Source organism: Diadema antillarum, unplaced genomic scaffold (genome assembly GCF_040938485.1).
Source record: "Diadema antillarum isolate AM-2024a unplaced genomic scaffold, OU_Dant_1.0 scf00000115, whole genome shotgun sequence".
NCBI classification, from domain to species: domain Eukaryota; kingdom Metazoa; phylum Echinodermata; class Echinoidea; order Diadematoida; family Diadematidae; genus Diadema; species Diadema antillarum.
This window is the reverse complement of record NW_027271004.1, coordinates 1,737,702-1,765,529: the sequence shown is the minus strand read 5'-3', so window position 1 is coordinate 1,765,529 and position 27,828 is coordinate 1,737,702. Positions and strand designations below refer to the sequence as shown.

Sequence of the window (27,828 nt, the reverse complement as noted above, 5' to 3'; positions counted from 1 at the left end):
GGGAATCTTTCTCTGAGCGTCAGAGATAGTAGTGCCCCTTTCCCTTCTCTCATCGACATCGGTTCCGGCCTGAATGATGGTGAGTGGCACACGGTGGAAGTAAGTTTGTCCTCTGGCTCACACATGGCCCTGAATGTCACGTCTGAATCATGCGACGCGGGTCTCTGCAGTGACATGGTGACTTTCAGTGAGGATATCGGGCCTTTCAGTTTTGTCTACTTCGGGCATGCCCCTACATCGAACGACCTCGCTGGCTCCGACAACATGCCCTTCACTGGCTGCATGCGGGACATTTTCCTTGGAGATGACAGCGGAAATCCGCTGTTGTCGAACGGCGCAGGGGATGATCCCGAGGTCGGGTGCAGCAGGATGGCACAGTGCCAGCCCGATCCTTGTAACGGCAGGGGCTCTTGTACCGATCTCTGGTGGACCTATTCCTGTGACTGCCAACTGGGATACACAGGTTTCAGCTGTGAAACTAGTAAGTCTTGAGCGTAACTTAATTGGAACTGTTATTCAAGATGAAGTGGGCGTTAGTACAAACAAGACAGAATCAAATGAACAGAAAGAAAAATTATTGGTTAAAATGAGTTTTAAAGTGAAAAATGTTGGCATTTTACATTTTTCATGTGTTTTCATGCAAGAGTGATTATTAGTCATAACTATGTGAATTAAATGAGTTGACGATGTCATGACGTTACAATCCTCCCAATGGTTTAAACCAAAATGATACAATTCACTTTTGTACTTTAAAGCCCAGCAATTATAACTCCTTCTTCCATAGAAGACATCTTTGCTAATTTGCTGATTATTTAGTAGTTGAGAATGTAATTCATTGTTTTCAAGTTCATTTGTAAAAGGAAAGTCAGTAAATGTTTATATACAAGTCAGTAGACCCAATTAGACAGATGAGATGCTGATGTTATCAGTTTGGACAAGACAGAGCATTAGTAATACTTCTTACATTAATTTTGTGAATTTTTGTGACACCGTAAACTCACAAGATACACTCTACATGATAATAATTAATTGACTCAATTTCTTTAATTCAGGGAATGTTCAGTGACAAGTTCATAATACAAAAGCAAGTTCATTCTTAAAGCAAGTTTTATCCTAAAGGGGTGCTGGAATTTGCTGTATATGTAGGGATTTCACCCACAAGCAGACATCCCCCCCCCCAAAAAAAAGAATCTGAAATTAAGATGCATTCTTAATTGGATAAACACATAGTTGTACTCAACCTGGAACATGCTTATTTTTTCCCCCTTGCAGGTTTTACTCAAGCCACCTTCAGCTTTGAGAACACAACCAGCCATGCCATTTTTGACATCTCAGGCTACTCTGTTTCTGTGGATGAGCACATCGTACGAGTCATATTTCGCACCAGGGAGGCAGCTGGACTGCTCTTCTTTGCTGCCTCGGGCCCGGATTACATTTCGCTGGTCGTGGACAATAGCACTGCCCTTGCAGAGGTGTCCTCCGGGGGAACCACCCAAAGTCTCCGCGTCAGCAGGGCGGTGTCGGATGGCAGGTACCACACCCTCGAACTCACGTGGGCGCTAGGCTCGGTCACTCTCACTCTGGATTCATCCTCGTCCGAGATGACGGCCTTGCCAGTCGGAGGCTCTTTTGGGGAGATGTTTGTGGGCGGTGTGCCCGATTTCACTGACGGCTCACTACCGGCCATCGTCCAGGGTTCTGAACCCTTCAAAGGCTGTCTGTGGGACCTGAAGTTCAATAACTACTCCCTGGAGTTCTTTCCACTGCCAGACAACCTGCCGGGAGTGGAGGTCAACTCCGTCCCCATGGCGATGAGCTCCTCAGGCGTGGTGGAGATGTGCAACAGCGACGACACCTGCAACCCAGAGCCGTGCGAGAACGGGGGCGTGTGCCAGATCACCTGGAATGACTTTGAGTGCGACTGCCCCAATAGTTACGGGGGGAAGAACTGTTCCCTGGAAACGGTCTGCTCCACGGATCCCTGCCCCTTGGAGGCAACTTGTGTTGACAGAGACGGAGGATTTGAATGTAAGGACAGGAAGGGCAGTACCGTATGTCCCAAAAAGATTACAACGGGACCCTCCACAATGATATCTTTAAAAATATTGAATCAGTCTAAATACAAATTCAGGGTTTGAAACTATAACTCATTGCCCACATCTTACAGCAAACCCCATTCGATTTGCTTTAGTGGTCAAAGAGAAATGAGGAATTTTGTAGAGGATGTCGGGAATCCCTTCCCTCCAAGTTTTGGCTATTGTATTCGCACACAAGATCATCAAAGTGCTAAACTTGGAAGAATCAGACTCATGACATGCTTTACAACAATCCACATTTCTCTGTGACCGCTTAACCAAATCAAATGGGGTTTTCTGCAAAATTGAGCCGTTATCTTTTGAGACCCTGAAGTACCATATAGACAATTTAATCATATTGGGTGTTATCAATGCGAAAAATCTGATTGTAATTTTTCTAAGGACATACAGTACATTTAGGAAGGCATCAATGTGCTTTCCTAAACATGACCAACATTTGTTCGTAATTATTTCACCTAGATTTTATGTCCACCTCTTTGTATTTTGTATACCGCCCCATTCTTATTGGGGCAAGACGTAATGAAAGCTACCTGGAAAGGGGGCTATAAGGGGGTCTTTTCTTCTCTTCTTCTCAACTTTTCTAAAGAGGATCCGCTTTCTCTTAAGGGTGGAAAATAATATTCATTATGAAAAGTGTGCAAATATGTAGCCGAGAACATCATGAATTGTGATCTCTGTCATTGTGATCTCTCTCATTATAAAATCAAGTGTTGAGGGGAGCAAATTCATTAACACCAGCTAAAATTTTACCTTTAAAAGTTGTATTTCAAGGAACATTGTATGAAATTTAATCAAATGTGATATGCTGTGAATGTTCAATTCTGTGCTAAGTTTTGTATATTTTATTTTTTTATGATGATTTCTTGAGTCATTGAAGGTCAGAGGCCAGGATGGAATATGATATCAATGTTTGTTGAAAACATGGCTTGGCTCCTGCCAAACATTTTGCAGGGCAGTATGCAGGGCATGCATGCAGCTTCTTCAGGGCAATTGTCATGCTGTCCTTTCGCATCTTTGTGGTTTTGAAATCAGGGGTCAGTGGCAGGGTGTGATGCTGTGATTTGCTGCATCTTGTGGAAAGATTCTGTACACGGGTGAAAAGTTTGACTCTATGTACTGTAGGTACAGGATGATTGGGGAGTCCCTTGTTACATCCAAGGCTTGCTTATCTCAAGATCAAAAGGGTAATGCGTACGGTGAAGCACTTGCCCAAACTTTATGTGGTGTTAAAAGAAGAAATCGCTCCTTGTAAATCACACACATGCGGAAAATAGTGTATTGAAAAAATGTGAGAACACGCACTCAAGAAAAATATGAAGGAGAGGGGTATTGGCCAATGTTTTATTGGCAAATTTCTCATTAGCCTTTTGATGTTCTTTCTGTACATGTGTTGTAAGTAGGCAGCTGTCTGAGTGTTCTCACAAATGTTGTTATATGTAGAGAATTTCATCAAGTATGGTCAAAAAATGGCGTGATTCTTTTTTTTTTTTGTAGTGGGTGGATTAAATCTTCCTGTGTTTTTTTTTTTCATTCTTTCCATTTTTCATTTTTTCACATCAGATAGAGGGACAAAATTATTGTTGTTGTTGTTCAGGTTATATTTCCCTCCTGAAACCATGTGTGGGGTGGAAGATAAACTTGTCTTGCTTTTCCCCTCCTTTACAGGTGTTACCCCAGCAGTGTTTGATGGAACGTCAAGCATTATTACCTATGACAACACCATCAATGCAACCAGGGAACTTGACACGGTATCCTTTATGCTCAGGACCAGGCAAAGCGACGGCCTTGTGCTGCACGCCTCTAACTCCCTGAGTGGTCGCTTCCTCACCCTAGAAATACGCGCCTCTCGACTCCTCGTGCGCCTGGATCTTGGCACCCCCGCTAATGTGTCCTCATCAAGCAGTGTGGCAGATGGTGTCTGGCATGATGTCACAATTGAAATAGGGTCATCTGAGGTGATTTTGATACTGGATGACAGTAATGATACCGTGTCAGTTCAGCAGGAGGGTTCGCTAAAGGATGTAATCGTCGACGCTGGTAGTGGACCCGTGTATCTCGGTAACACAAACTTCACTGAAAATCGCTACTTCACCATGTACACGCCATTTGAAGGCAACCTGAACGACGTGCGGATCGGCACCTTCCTCTTGCCTTTCTTCAACGAGTCGGCGTACAACGTCACCGTCGAAGAGCGGTTCATTGTGGAGGAGATGGTCGGCGTCATCATCGGATCCGACGGTGCCGATGTCTGCGGTTCTAACCCGTGCCGTAACGGTGCCAACTGCACCGATGATTGGAATGCCTACAGCTGCGTGTGTGCTCCAGGTTACTCTGGCCCTGACTGCGGGACGGAGATCGATGAATGTCTCTCCAACCCCTGCCAATTTGGCTCTTCCTGCAATGACTTGGTGAATGGCTACAACTGCTCCTGCCTACCAGGATACGAAGGATTCAACTGCTCCATAGAAATCGACGAGTGCGAGTCGACACCGTGCTTGAATGACGGCACGTGCAACGATGCCGTGAATGGTTTCATTTGTTCCTGCGCACCAGAGTTCACAGGACGAATGTGTGAATTCAATGTAAGTCTACATTCCTGAAAATTCTTCACAACAGGAAAAAGATGAAGAATTATTCCCCCAACAAAATTTTGAAAAAGTGAATAAGCTGTAGTAATGCATAATTTTGATGGTGATAATCACTTTCTTGCCAGTATTATGGATTTGTCATCATGTTTTGTTCTTTTTTTTAGTCAAGTATTTTCAAACACTTGCACTGATTCTATGATGCTGAGGAAAAGAATACAACTAATACCACTTCCAGCCAGAGTTACATTTGTATCTTGACACATACGTAGCCCATATATCTTCCATGTGTAGGTGTCAATAAGTTTGGAGAAATCATGTGATAGGTTAAGACAGAGATGAGTCATGTCATGTCCATTCATCAATGGGTTTGAAAAAATATGAAGTAAACTACTCTGTACCAGGGAATGCTATTTGGTTTGAAATGCACTGGCAGAAATTGACAAACTTTCAAGGAGTGCTATAATTTGCCATTTCTTGTCCAAGCAGACATGTCGTGCCCATTTTGTTGATATGAAGAGTTAAGGACACAGGAAATTTTGCGGACTTTGGAGGGTACACTGATGGAGATGGCTGCCCATGAAAGGATAAGTTCACCTTAGTATACATAAGGAATGAGAGAATGCAACAATAATAGTAGAACATGTCAGTGAAAGTTTGAGGAAAAGTGGACAATCTGATCACAAGTTATAAATTTTGAAATTTCATTGCCAACATTTCTGGGTGAGTAGAATACTATACAAAAGCTTGTGATGTTACATGCATAGAACAATATAGAGAAAAAAAATAACGAAACTATGCAAAATATTTTCACTTTTCTTGCATGATAGAGGAGCACCGACTTGCCTCTTTCAGAAGGGAAGGGAAGTCATGTCACATCATCAGTTACAAGTCAAGGGAATGTGTAGTTTTTGCAAAAAATTTTGTGGGAATTTTTGTTCTATTTTCCTTATCTCATTCTATGCATGTGACATCGTACTCCTTAGAAGTCTTCTAGAAATCCAACAATTACTGCGCAGAAACTTTAAGAATTCATAACTTTTGAAAAGATTGTCTGATTTTCCCCAAACATTCACTGATGTGTTTTGCTGATATTGCTGCATTCACTCAATCCACACGTATATTAAGGTGAACATGTCCTTTACAAAATTTCCGATGCCTATATCGCTCCAGACGTCTGCCACGTGCGCTGGCGATCCCTGCCTCAATGGTGGCACCTGCACTGACGACCCCAGCGCCCAGCCAGGCACAGACGCCTTCATGTGCGCCTGCGTGGACGGCTTCGAAGGGACGAGGTGCGCCTACGAGACCGACTACTGCCAGAACGTTACGTGCCAGAACGGGGCCTCATGCATGTCGGACAACCAGCAGCTGACGTACGTTTGCACGTGCCTCGCTGGGTACGAGGGTGATCTGTGCGACACCAACGTCGACGACTGCCTGGGGGTAACATGTGAGAACGGTGGTACCTGTGAAGACGGGGTGGCTGAGTACAACTGTGTGTGTGCAGCAGGTGGGTGGTGAAAAAGATCATTTTCACGTAGTTCTCGTGTGTTCTTAAGCGGAAATTTTTGCTGTGTGGAAATTTTCATGAGACGAGAAACTGGCACGAAAATAAAAAGCTGGCAAATATTATTGCTCGTCATAAATTTCACTGATTAATGTCTTGATTCTGTGGAATTACTGTATATGCCAAATATTTCGTGAGGTTTTTGTTTTTCACAGAATTAAAGGCGCACAAAAATATTGACTCTAATCCTGATATGAATGTGACGTTCGTGTATACAATTCCTCCGTTCAGTACTGGACTCCATGATCGCGAATTTCACCACTTGCAAAATCGTCGGGAAGCCCCATCGCAAAAATTTAGACTCTCTAAATATATGGCGTATGCAGTAAACACATGCAAAATTCATCTTATCCAGCCAAGTGCGAAAAAATACTCTTGCGAAAATATCCACTTTTACAGTATACAATGTACTGAAATCTGTGATGAGTCTTACTGTGATGATCATTCCGATATTCTTGCTTTCAGTCACATTGCGAAAGTGTAGAAGTGCTTTGTACTTTTCTGGTTATCTTGCCAAGCCATATTTTTGATCCGCTGTTTACCAGTGTGTTACAAGAGTGCTGCAAAATAGACATGTCTGCTAGGAGTATTTAAACAATGATAGCATGTTGTGGCAACACCATTGTCAAAAGTGCATATCAAGGGTTGTTTGATTTTGTCCCTGTGTAGAGGTGTGCATTTTGTTGTTCTGTTCTCTTAGATAATTTTCATTTGCTTGTTTGGTTAGCCCTTGCCATACCTGAACCAAATGACATTGCTTTATACTCTTCAAATATTTCAATTTCTTTTAATGCCAATATCTACATTCACATGTTAGTCAAATCTCCAGATCTAAATTTATTTTCCTAGATATAAATACAGGTACTTGTACTAATGCATAATTCCTGTTGTGCACTCTTGGATCTGCTCAATCAGCATTTACAAAACATAGCTATGGAAGCTTACTGATGGCATGCCATGCTAACAGCAGTACAAACTACATGTGTACCTGGGTATCGTCTCATGAAAATTTTGCCAGCTCTGACAAGTGTTCAGTCTCTGACAATTACCATGATAGTAACAATCAGTGACCAGAGCTTCTCAGCCAATCAAAACCAAGGATTTTTCTGAAATTGTCAGAGACTGACAACTTTCTTGAAACAGTGCCCTGAATGGTGTATGATCGTATTTGATCCTAAAGGTTATTCATGTGTTTAACACAGAGAGTTAGAGAAGGTACATATTATATGGTCTTTTGATGGTGTTAGCCTTTAAGACTTTTACTCAATACTCTTATTATAAGTGATGCCTTCATTCTTGTGACTGTGAAATAGAAGAAATGCCAAGTAGAAATAGATCGATCAATCAATCAATCAATCAATCAATCAATCAATCAATCAATCAATCAGTCAGTCAATCAATCAATCAATCAATCAATCAATCAATCAATCAATCAATCAATCAATCAATCAATCAATCAGTCAGTCAGTCAGTCAGTCAGTCAGTCAGTCAGTCAGTCAATCAATCAATCAATCAATCAATCAATCAATCAATCAATCAATCAATCAATCAATCAATCAATCAATCAATCAATCAATCAATCAATCAATCAATCAATCAATCAATCAATCAATCAATCAATCAATCAATCAATCAATCAGTCAGTCAATCAATGATGTGAAAAATGTTTCAACAAGTAAGTGTACAGAAAGAGAATATGTTATATACTTGATAATCTTTGATAAATCTCACCTCTCACCTTACTCCTGTTATACGTATGCATGGCTATTTGTCATTCTTTGCTATAAGAGATGTTTTCCCCACCAAAACTGTGCACAAGCATTACTTCCGTGCTCTAAATATTTGCAGGTTTTGAAGGACAAACCTGTGCAGTCGACATCGATGAATGCGCCAGCAGTCCGTGTGTCGCAGGAACGTGCAATGACGAGGTCAACGGTTTCAGCTGTAACTGCCCCTCAGGCTATGAAGGTAGGAATTCAAAAAAAAAAAAAGAGTATAAAAAAAACAAAAAACAAGGCAACACCCAAAACGATCGAGATTTCAAATTTGTTTGGTAATTTTGTGAATTGATAAGTTTTTCCAGCATCTCTCATTGACTTAATCTCATTCAATACGACATCCACTCTATGACAAATTAAAGAATCTGCTTTGGACAAATTGGAAGATGTTGTTCAACAAAACACCTGAAGGCTTTTTTGTTTGGACAGGAAGTGATTGAAACTATGGATCTTTCAACAAATTACAATTTTTGGAGTAAATTTTGTTGAAATCGCCTTATTTTGCATTCCTCTCAGCTCCAGGGTTTGTGTCTCTATCAAGGCCTTCCTGGTGGCTGGTTGTATTTTTTTGCTTTGATGCTGAGATTATATGTAATGAGGGATTTATATTATGAGGGATTTTCTCTTCTGGTAAAACACTCTTCTCAAATTGTGCATTTTGCCAGGCTTATTTCTAAGAGTGTGATTCTGTGTTGTGCTTCTTATGCTTAGAATGTCTCATGCAGGACATCGGAAAGTGATAATTTTATGAATCAGAGGAATATATCACAATTCATTGTCATACCTTTCTATAGATTTCATCTTGAATTAAAAGAGTATATCCATATCTTTGTTGTTTGCTGCCCTCTGCAGAGAAAAAGGGAATTGTACTGTACTTGTTCAGTATAAGGACATGATTGATCAGTGTTTCCTATCATTTCTGAAGTGTATGAAAGCTATGCTGTAAGAGTCTGTGAAATGGTTATAGAAATGACTCTGATAGGATGGTTCTGCATGTAATAACAACCTGCATGTCTTCCATGAATAGATCTTTGTTTGTTTGTTTTTTTTCTCTCCAGCATGGCATGCACAAGTAATGATTAATCTGCACTCCGTACTAATATCGAAATCTTAACAGCATTTTGGTATATTTTTTTTAGTCTTTTCTTGTTTTTTATATTTGTTTTTGTGGCGTGTGCAAGAAGTGAGAACAGTGCCCATGCGGGCTACTTTTTTTTTTTTGTAAAAAAAAAGAAGAAGTTCAAAATGACAAAATAGAGGTTTTGTTTCAACTGTTCAAGCCAAACAGAGAGTTCTGATGATGAAATCAGCCCCTTCTTTTTTTTTCTTCTCTTTTTTTTTTTTAGAGAGAGAGAGAGAGGGAGAGAGAAAGATAAAAGATCTGGCTCACTTTAATTTTTAAGGTGAATGTTGTGCAGATTCCTGATGGAAAAAAGAACAAAAATTCCTTAAGAATACAAAAACTTGCTGAATAACACTGCACTGAGTGAAAACAAAGTACCCAGACAGGTGTGATCATTGTTAACTGATGTTTCTTTTTATAGTGTGGAGAATTAGTGCCAACAATGTGATGTTCAGAATTTCTTATTCATTTTTATCTACAAAGGCATGTATGCTACATTAAGTTATGATGTTCTGTCAGGCATATATTCATGAAGTTATGAAAGAAAAGCATTTGTGAGTGATTTCATTTTTTGTTTTTGATTTCCTCAAATTACTCTTGGGTTCTGAATTGTGTCAATTAGTTTTATGCCGAATTTCCACTTGGCATACATCCACACATTTTGCTGAAAATGAGCATAAATATGTAATAAAGGCTGACTTACCCATGATAGTGAATTCACTTAATGATGAAGCATGTGCACTCTCTGAAAGTTCAGAAAATGTTTTAATTTTTTTTTTCTTTAATGACACAGGAAAAGGAACGGATTTGCGTATAAAACGCAATAGAGTGTTCTTTCTTTGCAGATGCGATATGTGACTCATTTTCGCTGTTGATTGTTTCTCAGATATGGAAAATCGAATGTAGCTGTTCAAATTGGTTAAGACTGCACACACAAAGTGGAAGCCAATTCAACCAAAATAAATTGGGGCAAACCAAGTTAGACAAAAGTATGGATAACACTCTTTTTATTCACTACCTGGTCTGCAGTCATAGATGTATGTAATGCTGTGAATGGGATGTCAATTTAGATCTGTAAAACTGAATTCATCAGACTCTTTACTTTTCACGTCCATTATTTCTTGGTAAATGTTCTCAAGAGATGGAGGGTTTGTTCACATTTCATCATGCTAATCATTAAAGCGTGAAATCTCCCAAAAAATTTTACAGTCTTAAAAATCCCCATTTCACCGTGTCATTTTGGCCGACCTAACACGTAGGAATATAGCACATTGATAAATGTCTAACCAAAACAGTAGAAAATGCACTTGATAACAGTTAACCCTGTGATTAACTGCTCTTGCACCAAATGATTTCTTGAGGAATGGATGGGGGGGGGGGGGGTTGTTTTGCAAAATGTAAGCCTTCATTAAAGCTGGGATTTTAATTATGTACTGTCAGTGAATGGTAGTATTCAACCAGCTTTTCTTATGCTCTGATGAAATAGATTCATCAAACAATACCAAATTCACCATAGAAAATGGAATTTTCATATTTAGCAATTTAGTCTATGCAGCAACTTCCGAAAGAGCCTGTATGCATTAGGTGGCTAGTGTATGGATAGCACATTGTCAGAGCTTTTGGTTGGCAAGATTACTACAGGGACATAGATGTCGGTTTGTTGTGCATTTTGGGTACTGTATACGCCGAATATTTCGCGAGGTTTTTATTTTCGCGAATTTCGCGAGTCAGCTACTATTCATGAAATTAAAAACACGCGAAAATATTGACTCTAATGCAGATATGAATGTGACATAAGCGTACACATAACTCCGTTCAGTCCATGACTCCACGATCGCGAATTTAACCACTCGCGAAATTGTCGGGAAGTCCCGATTCGCGAAAATTTAGACTCGCAAAATATATGGCGTATACAGTATAATCTGTGCACCTCTAATCATCTCTGCTGGTCTCTACACTCAACACTAGTTTACTTCCTGTTATTGTTATAGTATAGGTTATCTTGTGATTTTGTTCTACATACATGGCATTTTAAGTATTCTTGTTGATGCAGGAAGGAAAGGGTATGATTTTACCAGCTGAGGACTATTTTAAAGAGATGGAGTTTTGTTGTGTATTATGTAAGCACACAATAGTTGATAACAAAGAAAATACTAGGAGAGTTACTGTATGTTTACTCTGAATGTCTACCAGTTTGTTTTTGTGCTGTGAGTATGAATGTCCCATGGATGTTTTGTTCATTCATTGCCTTTCGGGTGTCTCTTGCCCGTTTTCCAATTTTCCCTTTAAACTAATCTCCAAACTCTGCATTCTCTTTTGAACATTGCATTTATGTTCCTTTGGGCCAGAGTTTATCATCATTATCATCATCAACATCAATGTCACATGTATCTCCATCATCTTGTCATGCCTTTGATTTCATCATCATTGTCATCAATACCTTTTAACATCACTGTCATCATCATCATCATCATCATCATCATCATCATCATCATCATCATCATCATCATCTTCATCATCATCTTCATCAGCTAACATCTCATCTACCATACAAAGTTCATCATTGTCACTTTAAGAAATCATCATCATCATCATCATCATCATCATCATCATCATCATCATCATCATCATCATCCAACATCTCCTCAACCACACAAAGTTCATCATTGTCACTGCTAGAAATCATCATCATTATCATCATCATTGCTGCAGGCACAACCAATACTTTTCATTATATAGTCATTTTTCTTTTCAACATGATTATATGATTATCATCCATTGTTCATTGTCACCATCATAACTTTTGTTTCCAAGATTTCAGCATTGTTATTTGCAACCGCAGCCGGCGATGCTTAACACTGCATAAAATGAATGTGTGGCATGACCACAGCTTTAAACTCTCACATCAAACCATAATATTGGCATCATTACCTTTGGTACTCACTTGAAATAGGCCAAGAGCTCATCAAATATTGATTAAAACATGGATACCTGACACCAATCTGTACATGTATATCAAACATCAAACATCAAAAACAAAAATGCCACATGCAAATATATTGGCAGATGCATATATTCATTTGGCTGGCCAGATGTGGACTAATCTAGATTTTTTTTTTTTTTGTATCCATATACAGAACTCTGAACAGAAGCATAGAAAATTGTCCTCTGCCATAACCCCTATATGCTACATAGCCGCCAGATAAACTATTCGAACTTGTAAATATTTTGATATGTACATTTACCGACCTTTGAACAGAAAACATCGCAAATGTTTACAAAGAAAAGTCAACCCAATGTACTCATACTTCACTCAATTCTGTCACTTAGAAACTGGCTTATACACTAATCAAGTGTGGACTTTTCAAAATATTTTGGAACAAATGCACATAGAATGTGTCCACCGCAGTTTGGTAAAATTCTTTATTGGAAGACATTCGTTTGCCCACAAACATAAATTTGTACATAAACACATGTATACTTGCACACTCACATACAACTAATTAAAAAAATGATAAGTTTATCATAAATTCATAGTGTGTCAAGGAATACTTTGAGAAAACGGTCTTGAAAACATCCATGCATATGTAATGAACAATACAATGCTGGCAATCGAGGCAAATTATTGCACTTGCCTGAAATAGCAGCACGTCTGACGTATCTTAAGCAACTTGCTGCGACACTTCGCTATCCAAAGCAAATTGAGATGCGCCATGCCCCTACCCCCTGAAAAAAATTGTCCTTTGCCATAACCCTTTTATGCTACCCACTGACTTGCGCATGCCTACTAACCAAGTTATGAGGGAAGTTGTATTGTGATGCAAATTGAGGTCAACCTTTTGTCCCTTTAGCCCCGAGATGAACCATGTATTTTTTCCTTCCACTTGTTAACTAAGCCACAAGATTTGACCATACATATTTCTTCCCCCAAGTGTTGCATGGTTTAGATATTTGTGTAGGAGTTCTGATTTTCAGTTGATTTGATTCCCCAAATTGATTTTGTGTTAGCATAGCATTGTTCGAGTATCCAGAAAGTTTCTAAACTCTTTGATCATTTCTTCTATTCTCCCCTCCCACTTCTGATTTGACTCCTCCCACTTTGTACTTGGCTCCTCCCATCAATTCTCAATTTTCTTGGTCTTCAATGACCCCTCTTTGTGATGGCAAATCCTGTACTCTCTGCCAATTCAAACTGCATTCACACCCAATATGAAATACTGCCCTCATGTGACAACATTGTGACATTCAACCTGTTTCACTCTGAAAATTCTGGTGGGAATATTTTCCCTTGTGCCACCTCCCCCTACAAACTCCCACTACAAACAACAACAACAAAATTTGATAGGCCTTCGATGTGAGAATGCCCCATGTGGTTCCTACCCTTGCCAAAACGGGGGCGAGTGCGTCCATCCCGCAAGAGGCGATTTCGAGTGCAACTGCACAGTGGGGTACGTGGGGCCTACGTGTGCCGAGGCCCGTTGTACGGCCGAGGTTTGCCTTAACGGAGGCGAGTGTCGCACGGAGAATGGAAACACAAGTTGGGCCTGTAGCTGCGTAGAGTTTACCCAAGGTATATATACACACTCTCTCTCTCCCATTCTTTTGTTTTGTTCTTTTGTCGTCATCATCATCAACTTCTCGTTTTCTGCCTATCATGCATCTGTGTTTTCGTTCATTGTTCTGTGTAATCCTTGCGTAAATTCTGTACCGTATAGTTTATGTGTCGCCAGACTGTGTTAGTACGAACAGAACTTTGAAAATGGTTGCGTCACAGCTGAGAGCCAGAAGGACGCTTCCTCCGCAGGTTTCAAACCACATTATTAGTGCCCTTCTGGCCCTCAGCCGATGAGATGTAATTTTACTTCAATGAGCGCACTAAACCTGGATGGCTGGTAACACTAATAGGTGGCTGGTGTAGTTCAGCTCTAAGATTAGACATACAAGTAGCATTTCTGATGATTAACACCCATTTCTGCCTAAATATCAGCGCACATTGTCCTGATATGTACAGTCTGTAATATCTAGATTCACTTGAAGACAGCTATACACTTTTGATAACACCCTCTGTTTCTTTTCTACCTTTCTTTGTAGAAGAGTGTGCTAAAATCGTTCGATGTATTGAGAAAGTGTGTCAATGTTTTAGTCTTTTATGGTTAAAGATGTACCTCTAATGGGGATGTTGCAGACAAATAAAACAATATCTGAACATTTTGGCCCGAATTCACGAAGGTGGTACAAATGAAACCATGGTTTAAACCATGGACAAAAAACCATGGAGCGCCAAGTGTCGCATGGAGTATTTTGTTACGAAATCAGTCATTTCATCAATGAAATAATTATTTTGTAACGAAATGACAACATTTTGTAACTAAATGAACATTTCGTTCACGAAATGATAATTTAATTAACGAAACGGTCATTTTGTCGACGAAATGACCAATTTCGTAACGAAATATTCCATGCGACACTTGGCGCTCCATGGTTTTTGTCCATGGTTTAAACCATGGTTTCATTTGTACCACCTTCGTTAATTCGGGCCTTTGGGTATAGAATATGCATGTAGATGTACATGAGTTGGGTAATTATTCCTTTAAATATATGTCCGTAGGTATCTAATATGTACAGTGTACAATTTTGTATAGCTACAAATGAAAATATATTTAGATTGTCATGAAATCAACACTTATTATTAACATAGTAATATATAAAAGTACATCTAAACAAACTGCTGAAAACGAACATCAGCAAAACATTCATGTAACATTGCAAAAAGGTAATTTGAAATTTAAATCTGCAGTGTTGGTGTGAAATACAAAGGTTGCATAGTTATTCTTTCTTTTTTTTTGGGGGGGGGGATGGGTGCGATTGGGATCATATCTACTTCAGGCAGTGGTTCTGTGACTAGAATTCCTCACTTAACCCTCACTTTTGACAGGGAGAATGGAGGAAATATGACAGTTTTATGATGATTATCCAATGGTTAGTGACAGAATGTAATGAAGTACTGACAAAGAGTGGAATATATGTATGTCAGTGATGCCACTATTTTTTTCTTCTTCTTCTGGGTTGGTCCTTTCTGCCTTTGAGGAATGTTCACATGCATTTTAATTTCCCGAATTTTGCGAGAGCCAAGATTTGTTAAATTGATATGCACATTAAAGTTCTTGTCTACACTTCATGTAATACATTGAATGCTAGAGGCAACTCGCAAAAATTTCATGCCGCGACATGGGCCATTGGCTCCAATTCGCAAACATTTATTGCCACGAAAATATCTTGCTTTACAATTGCAGTATCTTTTCCACAGTTGTTCACACTTTTTTTATTGTGGATTATTATTATTATTGATATTATCATTATTCTGAAATCATTGTGATTAAAATCTTAATTTTGCCCTCGGTCTGACGTAGAAGAAGAGTCCACTTTGCTACAAATCTCTTTTATAGCCACAGTACCATCTGTCAGCTCTTGATGAATGTGTACTTTAGACGAGTTTGGCTGTACCAGTAGGGTTTGATAGAATCTGCCTTGTTTTATATAGGTATTATGAGGATGTAATATAATGTGTGTGTAGTTTAATAGCCTGACGCGTGCTTTTTTATTTTAGTTATGAACTCACTGATGCATCGCTTACTTTTTCCATTTTCTTTTGTACTTGGCACCATAATTTTGTTGTTTTGAGGAAATGTGTGTGCGCTGTTCTCAAATAATTCACCCTCAGACACAGTAATAATATTGACTGGTGTGACTGTTGTGTTGTGTGGCTGGTTTATGTACAATTATTCCCCTGAAAAGTTGGTCAGTTACTAAATATGGAATTATAAAAGTCAGAAATACATCAATTGTTGTAATGCATTCTGAAAGCTCCTGTATTTGGATATGGTAATTTCTGTAGGAGTCTCTGCATGGTAGTTTTTATGCATTTTTAGCTCACCTGAGCCAAAGGCTCAAGTGAGCTATTGCGATCGCCCTTCGTCCGGCGTCCGTCGTGCGTCGTCCGTCGTCCGTCGTCCGTCGTCCGTCGTCCGTCGTCCGTCGTCCGTCGTCCGTCGTGCGTCGTGCGTAAACTTTTTACATTTTCATCTTCTTCTTGAAAACCCCAAGACCGATTTTCATCAAACTTGGCAGATAGCATCCCTAGGGGGTTAGGAACTCAATTTGTTAAAATGGGCACCATGCCCCACCCAGGGGGCCCCCAGGGGGGCCCAAACCCCCCAAAATTAAGGAATCTGTAAAAATCTTCTTCTCTAGAACCAGAAGTGATAGAGCTAAGTTAATACTATGAGTTAGTACATTGATGACTGTAGTTTCAAGTTTGTTCATGGCAGAATCAGGGGTGCCCCCCTTGGGACCCAGGGGAGGGGGGTGGGGAAGGGTTCTAATGGGGCCTAAATTTTACATTTTCATCTTCTTCTTGAGAACCCCATGACCCATTTTCACCAAACTTGGCAGGTAGCATCCCTAGGGGGTTAGGAACTCAATTTGTTAAAATGGGCACCATGCCCCACCCAGGGGGCCCTCAGGGGGCCCAAGCCCCCCAAAATTAAGGATTCTGCAAAAATCTTCTTCTCTAGAACCAGAAGTGATAGTGCTTAGTTAATACTATGAGTTAGTACATTGATGACTGTAGTTTCAAGTTTGTTCATGGCAGAATCAGGGGTGCCCCCCTTGGGACCCAGGGGAGGGGGTGAGGAGGGGTCCTAATGGGGCCTAAATTGTACATTTTTATCGTCTTCTTGAGAACCCCATGACCCATTTTCACCAAACTTGGCAGGTAGCATCCCTAGGGGGTTAGGATCTCAATTTGTTAAAATGGGCACCATGCCCCACCCAGGGGGCCCCCAGGGGTCCCAAACCCCCCAAATGAAGGAATCTTTATAAATCTTCTCTAGAATCAGAAGTTATAGAGCTGAGATAATACTATGAGTGATTACATTAATGACTGTAGTTTCAAGTTTGTTCATAGGAGATCCAGGGGTGCCCCTCTTGGGTAGGGGGGGGGGGGGTGGTTGGAAGGGTCCAAATGGGGGCCTGAATTGTACATTTTCATCTTCTTCCTGAAAACCTCATGATGGATTTTTGTCAAACTTGGCAGGTAGCATCCCTAGGGGGTCAGGATCTCAATTTATCAAAATGGGCACCATGCCCCATCGAGAGGGCCCCAGGGGGCCCCAATCCCCCCAAATTAAGGAATCTTAAAAAAAATTGGGCCTTTATTGTACATTTTCATCTTCTACTTGAAAATGCCTGGTCAAATTTTGGTAGAGCTGTGAATAATTTAGGTTAGTGACTGCGTGAAAGGTGAACTTGCGATACTCAGGTGAGCGCTAGACCCGCGGGTCTCTTGTTATACTTTTGCATGATTAATACCAGTGTGCACTTAGGTTTGAGAATTTAATTTTGTTTATTCGTTCAGTAACATTTTTTTTTTTAAAATCCTTGTAGCAAAATGACAGGGTGATGAAATACAAGGCACAGACGATATATTTTTATGATTCATGTACAGTGTATCTCTTTTTGTGTTGTAATGTTGTGTTTTGTGGTGTTGTAACAGAAGTCTTATGTTCATTGTGGTGTTAGTCTGTGTGTCTGTTTCCTTGTTTTTTGTAATCAAGTCAATCCCCTATTACTAATTGCCCTAAGTTTCCTTAAGAAGTACCTTCATTCATGTGAGTGAAAGTGATAGAATTACTCTTGAAATCTGACATCAAACAACCTGCCCCTGTTTTGAGTGGATAGAATGCTCAGTGTGGATTCTCTTCAGAGCTTTTCTGGCCTAAATTTTTATGTAGTTTCTGCATCTTTTCTCTGCCTAAAGAGGGACAGAAAACAAAAACAAAAACAAAATGGATTACTTTCAATATTGAATTGTTATCGTCAATCAACCAATGTAGTGTGCTTGTCTTTATGTGCTTTTCGGTCGCGCAAAATTAGAGCAGTACATACATTGTATATGTTACGGAAGCTCAAGTGTTTGAAAAGAAGGCACTTTGTTGAAACTCGCCTTGGCAAGGACACAAAAGGTCGCCCTTTTGCCTTTCAGTCCAAAGCAAGGTACCTTGGTGGGTTTTAACATGGACCTTGGTTTTAGTAAGTTGCTCCCTTGCCTTTTCACCCAGAAAAAACAGCACCTACTGTACATGTAGGTGGGCCTCATTTACATGTTGCCTTTTTACCTTCTGGTCTTATTATCTTCTTGTTTCGATCAAGGCATTTGCTGGTGAGCTTTGAAAATGCTGCCTTTTTGCCTCCTCGTCAGAAGCAAAGTGCCTAGAAGAGTAGTAAACAAGTTGTTGTCTTACTTTGTCCTTATCAGGGTGCCCAGGGGAATTTCTGCTAGTTGCTTTACAGCCGTCTTGACTTAATCAAAATGCATTGGCATGCTTTGAGAAGTTGCCTTGTAGCCTTTTTGGCCTAAACAAGGCACCTACATGTAGGCTCGTTTCAACCAGTCACCTTCTTGCCTTCTTTTCAACTGTAAACAAAGCATCTTCGCAAATTTCAACAAGTTGTCTTTGGGATGCCTGCCGGAGCATTAGGAATGTTTCTGCTGAAAGTCTAATTATACAGTGTATGCTTACATACATTTGTATAATGAAAGGCAACCTGTTAGTATTTAGGTTGTTTTGCTTTCAATATTAAACACTGTTTTGAATTAGTATTTTCTTTGTTGTTGTAAGTTACGTATGGTATGAGGTCAATGTTTGCCATATTTTGTGCAAATTACAGCTCAAGTGCATGTCGGCATATATGCTGATTGGATCTCTGTATACCACGAATGGAAAAATCCATTATTCCTCTGTGTGGAGTACATTTATGAGGCCCAGTCAATATTTTTTCCAGTCCTCCTCATGCATTCATAGTTTTTCCTCCCCTCATCCCCTATGTAACAGGCGATCGCTGTGAGCTGAGAGGGCCGTGCGTGAACGAGCCCTGCCGGAACGGCGGCTCGTGCTCACAGGAGCTGGTTAGCGGATCGTTCTCGTTCGAGTGCGATTGCCCGACGGGCTTCAACGCCACGTACTGCGAGAACGAGATCGACTGGTGCGACAGCAACCCGTGCCAGCAGGCTGGCAGCAACTGCACGGCTGACCGGGAGCGCTTCTACTGTGCCTGTGCTCCAGGCTATGGAGGTACAGTGTTATTGAAGATGGGGGATGGGAGGGGGATGTTTGCTGATGTGTAGCCATGCTTCCAGACTGTAAAATTAATAATGTTTCCACCTGAGTGGATCATGGGACTGTATGCAAGGCTTTTTATTTTCAAAAAGTAAAATGATTGAGGTCAAATTTGACCAAGAGAAGTGTAGTAAAGTAGGAAGCAATCTAGTTAATTACTAAGAATTCCATAAAACATTCAGTACCGCATATAAATGTAATGGTTGATCATAACATGAAATGATTCGTTCACTTTTTCTCCACTTGTTATATTAGGGCAGCAAGATTGGTGGATTGCTTTGCTTTTAATGTTTTTACCAGTGAGGTTGTCAGCGAGTTCATTTCTTGACCCCTGATATTGCAGAAAATCTGTTTGCTGAAATGTCTCACGGGATATGATAGTTATGTTCAGGAGGTGATCCTTATTTTTGAGGATAGGCTAACTTCAATGATATAAGCTTAGAGAAAAGCATGGGTGCCAAGTGTTGCACAATCTCTTTTGTCACAAAATTGGTCATCTTGTTAATGAAATGACAATTTCTTTGATGAAATAACAATCTAATTTTGTTGATGAAATTGTGGGTTTGTGATGAAATGATTGTTTTCATGTTGAAGGAGACCATGTTACACTTGGCGCCCCATACTTAACTCCTATATTCCTTGTTGATTAAGGTTTGACAAATGTTTTATAATTGATTGTTAGGAATATTATTCTCCCTGCTGTCTGAAAGAGGTATCTCAAGTGCTCTTTCCTTATGCTGCAAAAGTGAAACGAATTGAATTCATGATCGATAATTGAGCAGCTACAGGCAACTCCCCTAAAAACTAATTATTACCTCAAAAACAGATTGATTCAAAAGATATAATGATGTTGTTTTTGTTGTTGTTGTCTCTCCATGGAAAGGTGTCACGTGCGAAATTGAACTTCCAAACTGCGACAGTGAGTTCTGCGGTAATGGAGCCTCCTGTACGGACCTGCCTTACGACTATGTCTGCACCTGTGCCCCAGGCTGGACCGGCAAGAACTGCACACTGGATATAAACGAGTGCGAATCAGAGCCATGTGAGAATGATACTCCCTGCCTAAACTTGCAGAACGACTATTTTTGTGACTGCACTGATTCTGGTAAGTTTTTTTATGTATATGTATATTTTTTTCCTTGTGTGGGTGTGTGTGTGTGTACACATTTTCATTTGGCCACTAGAGCAACAATGAATGCTTGTAAGCAGGCAACTAGGGGGTAAATGTGTTTTAATGGTCCTCTCTGTGGGACTAGGCTCAAGAGCTATAGCTAGGAGACTTGAACCCAGAACCTCATGAGTCCATTGACATATCTATCCTCTGAGCCACAGCAGTCGAGGTGGTGGAATGATTCTATGGCCTGAGCTAACCCATGCATATTCTCAATACTCATTTGAGTGTGAAACAAGCCACTTCCTTTTCACGGAGACAAATCAAATTAGTGCCTTGATGGCTGGAAGGGAGAAGTATTCACACCGGGGATCTGGAGTCGCCAAAGCGTCAACAGAAGAGCACTAAGTCTGTGCTTGTTAAAAGCTGTGCAACGGTATGTCTGATGACAGATGGAATCAGGGTCGTTCCACACATGCATTCTATTCGGAAAATATTAGTGACGGAAAAGTGTGCGAACATGGCAAAGGATGTCCTTAGAAGAATTTGACAAGGTCAAGATTTGCAGGACAAAATGCGGCCTTTTGAGCGGCTTTGAAGGACCAATGGAATTATGTGCGCTGTGGGAAGACAACATCTGTTGGGTGGACTTGAGGATGGCACCTAGAAGTGAAAGGAGATAACAGAGAATAGATAGATTGATGGATGGATAGATAGATGGATGGATTGATGATTTTATAGGTAGGTAGAAGTGCAGATAGATAAATAGATGGATTTGTAGGTATGTTGGTAGTTGTATAGATAATTAGATGGATATGTAGATGGATTGATGGATGGTTTGATTAATAAGTAGATATGTAAATAGATAGATATAGATTCATAGGTATGTTGATATGTAGGTTAATAGATGGATAGATACATGGCTGGATAGATGGTTTGATTGGTAGGTAGATATATAGATGGAATGGTCGGTATTTTGGTATATGAATAATATTTAATAAAAGGTGGATAGATAAATACAATAAGTATAAAGTGAGTATGAGAATAGCAAGATGGAACAGAGTAGCAAGAAATGCTGAGCAGTTGAAAGAGAGAGAAAAAAAAAGCAAAAGAAGGTGGTGAGACAAAGGAGGAAGGCAAAAAAAAAAAAAATGAGGACCTTGGAGTGAGTTGATGAGTCAGAGCAAAAACAAACAAACAAACAAACAAACAAAAAAATAAAATCAAACTGAACAAATAAGATTTGGAGCATTCATGTACAAAAGTGTTGGAATTATGCTGACAGAAAGATTTACAAGATAAGATGTCTATCAAAGAGATCAAAAGATTTAATAAAGAAAAAAAAAAAAGAAGGACGGACAGACATACCTGAAGAGGTTGATGAATACAGGCAAAAAAAGGCCTGGGCATTTCTTTCAGAGCGTTGTGATCCATGCATGCCCTGATTCTATTTATTGTCAATTTATTATGTGACAAAGGATTAGAGCTCAGGCATGCATTGTGTTTGCAGGGCAGATGAATCCATCATCCCATTGAAATGTAAGGGTATTTTGCAAAAAAAAAAGGAAAAAATGATGACAATTATATATTTAGGAAATAAACAACAACAAACAAACATAATGCTGAAGTGAATGCCAGTGGGTGTATGAGTGAGTAGAGTTGCAGTGCTGTGGAGTGTTATTTAGCGGCCACAATCATATGCTCTACCATGGTGATATTTTGCCTCAATGTATAGTCGTTTTTATGAGGCTCATACCTGTGCATCGTGAAGTTGTAAAAGTTTTTTGCTGTGGATATAAGGTGAGAGAAAAAATTTTCAGCTTGCTTTTTGTTTGTTTGTTTGCTTGTTTGTTTCTGGCAATTTTTTTCTGTGGCAACCTGGGTATGAAGCCTGAAACCGTGGAGTCATTTGTGGAACCTTGTTCTGTTCTTGTGGTGTCCGTGGTATGGGTAAAATTATGTACAGTATGTGGAGAGTTATGCTGTATCGGAGACATTTGAGGGTAGTTTTCTGCCCATAGCTACCAGTGGCACCTCTTCATGTGCCATCAGTGGTGCCTAAATCATTGCAGCTCTGTGTTAGTCCTATCAAGCAATGTTCTTGTTGGTCATTTTCCCTGTCTTTCTGCTTAAATTGAACATTTAAAATGAAAGTTGAATCAAAATTATTGTGGTTCTCTCATTTTGTATTTTTTGCTGTGTCTTAGATCCTGTCGCCATTTTGGGGCGAGGCAGCAGTGCGGAAAATGCAGTGATTAACTGTGCTAGTTTCTAATAATTTGTCTCTCTGTTTGAACACAAGACAAATCAAAACAAGGGAAACAAACATACAGATAAGCATTGATCCACTTGAAACGTGTTTCAGTTCTACAAAAAATTTTATTTATTTTTTGAAATAATCTGTTACTTCTACGTAAAAATGTCAATTTGAAAATTATCCATTAATTCTACATATAGAAATATCAATTTTATTTGTGTATTCTATGTAGTCATGTTAATTTCATGTAGAATTATTTGTTTGTTCCAAAGTAGAAATATCAGTTTTGTGTACATAGGAGAGATATTTTGACCCCTCATGGACTTTGTGCTCTTTTCCAAATACTAATAGTAGACTCTTCGTGCTCTTACAGCTATTTATGACACATAAAAATACCTGTCATGCTAATGTGTATCAGATGTAGAGCAATATCCCACATTCACCTGTAGAAGGCTTCATAGGAAAAAGGTAGGCAGCACAGCTGAGGAATATAGAATACAAGTTGTATGGAAAAAAAGTATGGTTCTCTATATATTTGTTTGTGTGTTTTTGGTTTTGTTTGTTGTTGTTGTTGTTGTTGTTTTTTTTTGCTTTGTTCTGGAGGGGGAGGGGCTTGAGAGGTTGGGGAAGTTTGAGTGATTTTAGTTTTCATTGTCAATATGAGTCATCGTCTGAGGGTGACTGGAGTTGAAGTACCATGGTATTTGTGAAAATGTGTGGATGCATGTTTGTACCAGGATGCCAAAGTACTGTAGAAGAGTGATTTTGTGCAGTTTAAGAGTCTGGTCTGGAAGTATAACACACAAATGTACCACCCTTATCAAGATTGTGCAGTATTTGAATGGACTGAAAACCCCCAGGCTAATTGTCAGGTCAAAGGAGTATCAACACTGAAATGTCAGTAGCTTGTTCTGCGCCTCTACTGAGGATTTTTTGTAAGGAGAGGGAGGCCGGAAGATTTTGCTGGCATAAAGATTGAGAGAGGTGCCACAACATTGTCATGAAATGTGCCATACATCACACCAAGCATGGATCTCCTTGCCCTACAGTGATAAGAGCCACCGCAGATGTTTGCTCATGGACTGAAATTGCCACAGTTCCAGAAAAGGGTCAAACTTCTCGGTCAAGTGGGTTAAGAGAAGACCCATTGAGGATGCACTTAGTATTTTGACCCAGCCATGCTGACCAACATTTGTGGCTTGCTTTTCAAACGCTTTGCACACACAAGAATATATATACTATTGCTTGACTCTTCTGTGTTGAAGTGCAAGGGTATGTGTGAATGGCAGTTTTGATTTGTCTTTTGTGTGAACATTCATGCCATATAATACTGCTATTATTAAGGAGTGATTTAATAAGATGTCTGTCCAAGTACAACTGTATATGGGATCCATGGGATATTGGTTTTCATAGATTTCCAGCCTGAAGGAACTAGTGCTTCAAAAACGATGTAAAGAAATGTTTTCCTGCTGTGTGGCATGAATAGTGAGTTACTCCGTGCTTTCATTTGTATGTGTCTATGTGCCAAGCGGAGGTAAATCAAAAGACATTTTTGTGCAACCATGCAAGACAAAGACGCTTCAATTGGGTTACTTCCCAAAGCTGCCACTAATCCTTTATTTTTTTCCCTTATTTGTTGAGTATAATTTCATGATATGACTCATATCATTGTACCTATTGCAGTGTCCGAAAAGTAGGAAAGTTGTTTTACTCTGGAATAGAATTGAGATGATACAGTGATATTGTAGGTATCTACGGGTTTGAGCGGTAGGATGTATAATGTATGTGTGTGTGTGTATGTGTTTCTGTACATGTTTGGGTGGATTTTTTTTTTTGGGGGGGGGTAGGGGGCTGGGGTGGGGTGTTGACCTTGCTGTCATTTTGCCGTAGGCCAAGGTGTTTGGCCATTCTTTGATTAAGTCTGCCTGGGATGTTATTACCTCCCGAGTGCATCACCCATTCAGGATGTAGCACGCTTCCCACCCAGGGGGGCCTCATGGAATCTTATTAGCACAGGACCCACCTGGCTTCTTGTAACAGGCGTGCACATCCCCTCTTTTAAGAAGACCGACTCCCCCCCCCCCCCCCTCGTAATATGGTTCCTCAGGTGTGGGCGAGATCTGGTTCACATCTGGGCCAAGGGCGTACGAAAGTTGAAAAGAATGTGCATGCCAGAATCTTGCTGAAGCTGCTGTGATCTTATTTTAGCAACATCTTTATTATTTCAAATTTTCATACAGATTTGACTCTAGTCTCCCTCAAATTGGACCTCAACAGTCTGTACTCTCCTATCATTCAAATATCCATAGCTAAGATGAAGCCTGTGCTTTAATAGTTGACATAAAGTTGAGCGGAGCAAGTTCTGTTGCATATCTTCTCTGCTGTTCTCTGCTTGGTGATAGTCTTAAATCAAGACTGATGTACATATATGTTAACTGTGCAGGTGTGACTGTAATGGGAGCAGCTGAAAGCCAACAGTGCTTGTCAAAAAATGCTTGATAATTGCTACTTGATAGTTTCATGGTCGAGCGTATAATCTCTGGCAGTAATTTGTTCAGTCTTTATCATCAACTTTTATCAACTTTCCATCCGTGCTATTATCAACATTTGATTCTATCATCTTGCCTTGACATTGCAGCTTATGCACAGGGTATTATTTGATGTGCTAACAAGATAAGAGCAGAGAGACATTTTATGTGTCTCTTTTTCCGAGTCAGGGGCCTCAAAATGGCATCACTCACCACAAACAGGTTGTCAATTTTGACATTGAGAGCAAGAACTCATAACTCTCTCTAAGCAACCAGTAACTCTTAGCCTGATCAAAAGAAGAAAAAAGAAAGAAAGAAAGAAAAAGAATAATTTCTTGTCATTCAACAGATCACGCTGTATGATTTGGGCTGCTAATTGTTACTAATTATATCATGTGTGTGTGTGTGTGTGTGTGTGTGTGTGTCATGTCTAAACCTGTCTCATGTAGATTGTGAACAGCTGCCACTTGCTGTGTCAAAATGTGATAATTGAATAGAGAATGGCATGAGAAAAGAAAGAAGCAGGTGCTGTGTGATTTACAGATTCATGTGAAAGTTGCGAAAGTCAGCAAACTAAACTTATCTGAAGTGATAATACATGATATGTACATGTAGTTGCGTTACTGCTTTTTGTATGTTAGAGTGCTCACCACATATGAATTACCTTTGATTTTTTATTTGCTGTCTCCAATTGAATGTATCTGCTCAAGGCAAAGCAATGATGTGGTTTTCCCCCCTTTTTGATAGTTTCTTTATTTTTAGCTCTATCATTTGCTGCTGGATGACAAAAATTGCCAAGTGAGTAGGTGAGATTTTTGTGGTGGTGACAACTTGACATGGAGTGGTATGGGGCCCAGAAGATGAATTCACATGAATGGAGTTTGTAAGTTGACACTTGCATGATGGTTGTGAACTTAACATGCTCTTTTTGTCACCACCTGTCCGTTGCAATCAAATCTGTAGGTTTCCTGGGTAAAAACTGCTCGGTGGACTATCCGGACTGTAACGATACCACGCTCTGTCAGAACGGGGGCACATGTCAAGAGGAGCCGGGCAGCTTTAAGTGCGAGTGCGCCGACGGCTTTATCGGGACGGTGTGCGACGAGATGGACCACTGCTTCAGCGCCCCCTGCCAGAACGGGGGCCAGTGCTCCAACGCTGGCTCGACGTACAAGTGCGATTGCGTCAACGGCTACAGCGGCACGGATTGCACAGAGGTGGGTGCCCCCAGGGTGTGTTCAGGCGGGGGTGTGGGGGTTTAGGGGGATATGTGAAGTTCCATAGATGGAAGAGTACAACCAAGTTATGACCTTTGACCTTACACTTGAGATGTTGATATATGCATTCTTTCGCTGTCTCCCTCAGACCCAAGCAACCTATTTCATTCAAAAATATTGTTCATGATAACCTAGTTTTTAGTAGCATTGGCATCATTTGTTAAAGTTTGATTTGATTCTCTATAGTAAATTGTAAGTTTTGTGATGTTACATACATGATCTTATACTAGCAATAGTCAGCAAACTTAAACAGTATCAACCAGACACATTGTGCCATACCCTAGAAGAAGAAGAAGAAGAAGTATGGTCTTGTAGGTATATTTTCTAAGTTTCTGCTGGGATTGTTATTTTTGCCATTTCAAGAATCACTTCTATGGTATCCAAATTGAAGGGAAGGGCTTTGGCAGTTACAGGTGAACCAGTGTGAAGTGATTACTTTTTTTGAAGAAATAAAGGCTTGCTGTAATGACTTGCAGTGTTACCATGGATTTTGTCCCACTCTCCCGTTTGCCAAAATCGAACCAGGCACCTATCAACCTGTGGATCATCATCGGAGCATCCATCGCGGCGGGCGTGATCCTCATCATCATCATCATCCTCATCTCCTGCTTCGTGTGCTCCGTGAGGAAGAAGCGGGCGACGCAGGGCAGCTACAGCCCCAGTCGGCAGGAGATGTCCGGCTCCTTCGTGGAGATGGACAACGTCCTCAAGATGCCCCCCGAGGAGAGACTAATATGAGCGAGGCGAGTGTACTCCGAACAATCTCCGTGCAGACGATAAATATGCGTGCAGCTCATATGACTTCACTTCCTGAAGCGTACAGAGGCGTCCCTGCGAGCGGACTTAACGCTATACGCTGTCACAAGCTCTAGGACGTGCTGTTGTTTTTCGCAGATTTTTTTGTGCATTCCAGTTTGTGCGAGCTACCAAAAGAAATTTAACAATACAAGACAAGACCCAAAGATGGAATAGAAGTATGAGCGTAATTTTGCATTTGCAATCTTATAGGAGCAATATGTGAAATGAACACCAGATGGATTAACATATGAGTATACACAGGAGGTGATGTTTTATAAACACTATTGACAAATGTGTAATATTTGCATTGGATGACAGTGTGTTCGGGTATGCACATCGCAGATGCAGCAATATAAGGACCATAGTACTAGGATTGGCTGCATCAAAAGTTGTTTTCCTTCGTGCAGGCTCCACCTCACAGTGTTTATATGGGAGTGGTGATAATGTTTTTAGGACATGCCACAACTGAGTGGGGTGGGATGATGTGGACATCGGTGGTGCAGAGTTAATCTGTGGTTGCCGTGGAG

The 27,828-nt window shown here is 40.2% G+C and overlaps 1 protein-coding gene across 1 annotated transcript; it reads left to right on the top strand.

Annotated features, from left to right (window-relative positions):
- Nucleotides 1–103: 103 nt before the first annotated feature.
- On the top strand, nt 104–27,257 carry LOC139719857 (uncharacterized). Its single transcript, XM_071631242.1, has 9 exons — nt 104–481; nt 1,273–2,028; nt 3,762–4,678; nt 5,855–6,194; nt 8,100–8,219; nt 19,046–19,285; nt 20,214–20,435; nt 26,190–26,443; nt 27,029–27,257. Exons 1-9 carry the CDS (start codon nt 124–126, stop codon nt 27,239–27,241), a joined length of 3,420 nt encoding a protein of 1,139 aa, XP_071487343.1. The 5' UTR covers nt 104–123; the 3' UTR covers nt 27,242–27,257.
- The last annotated feature ends 571 nt before the right edge of the window (nt 27,258–27,828 follow it).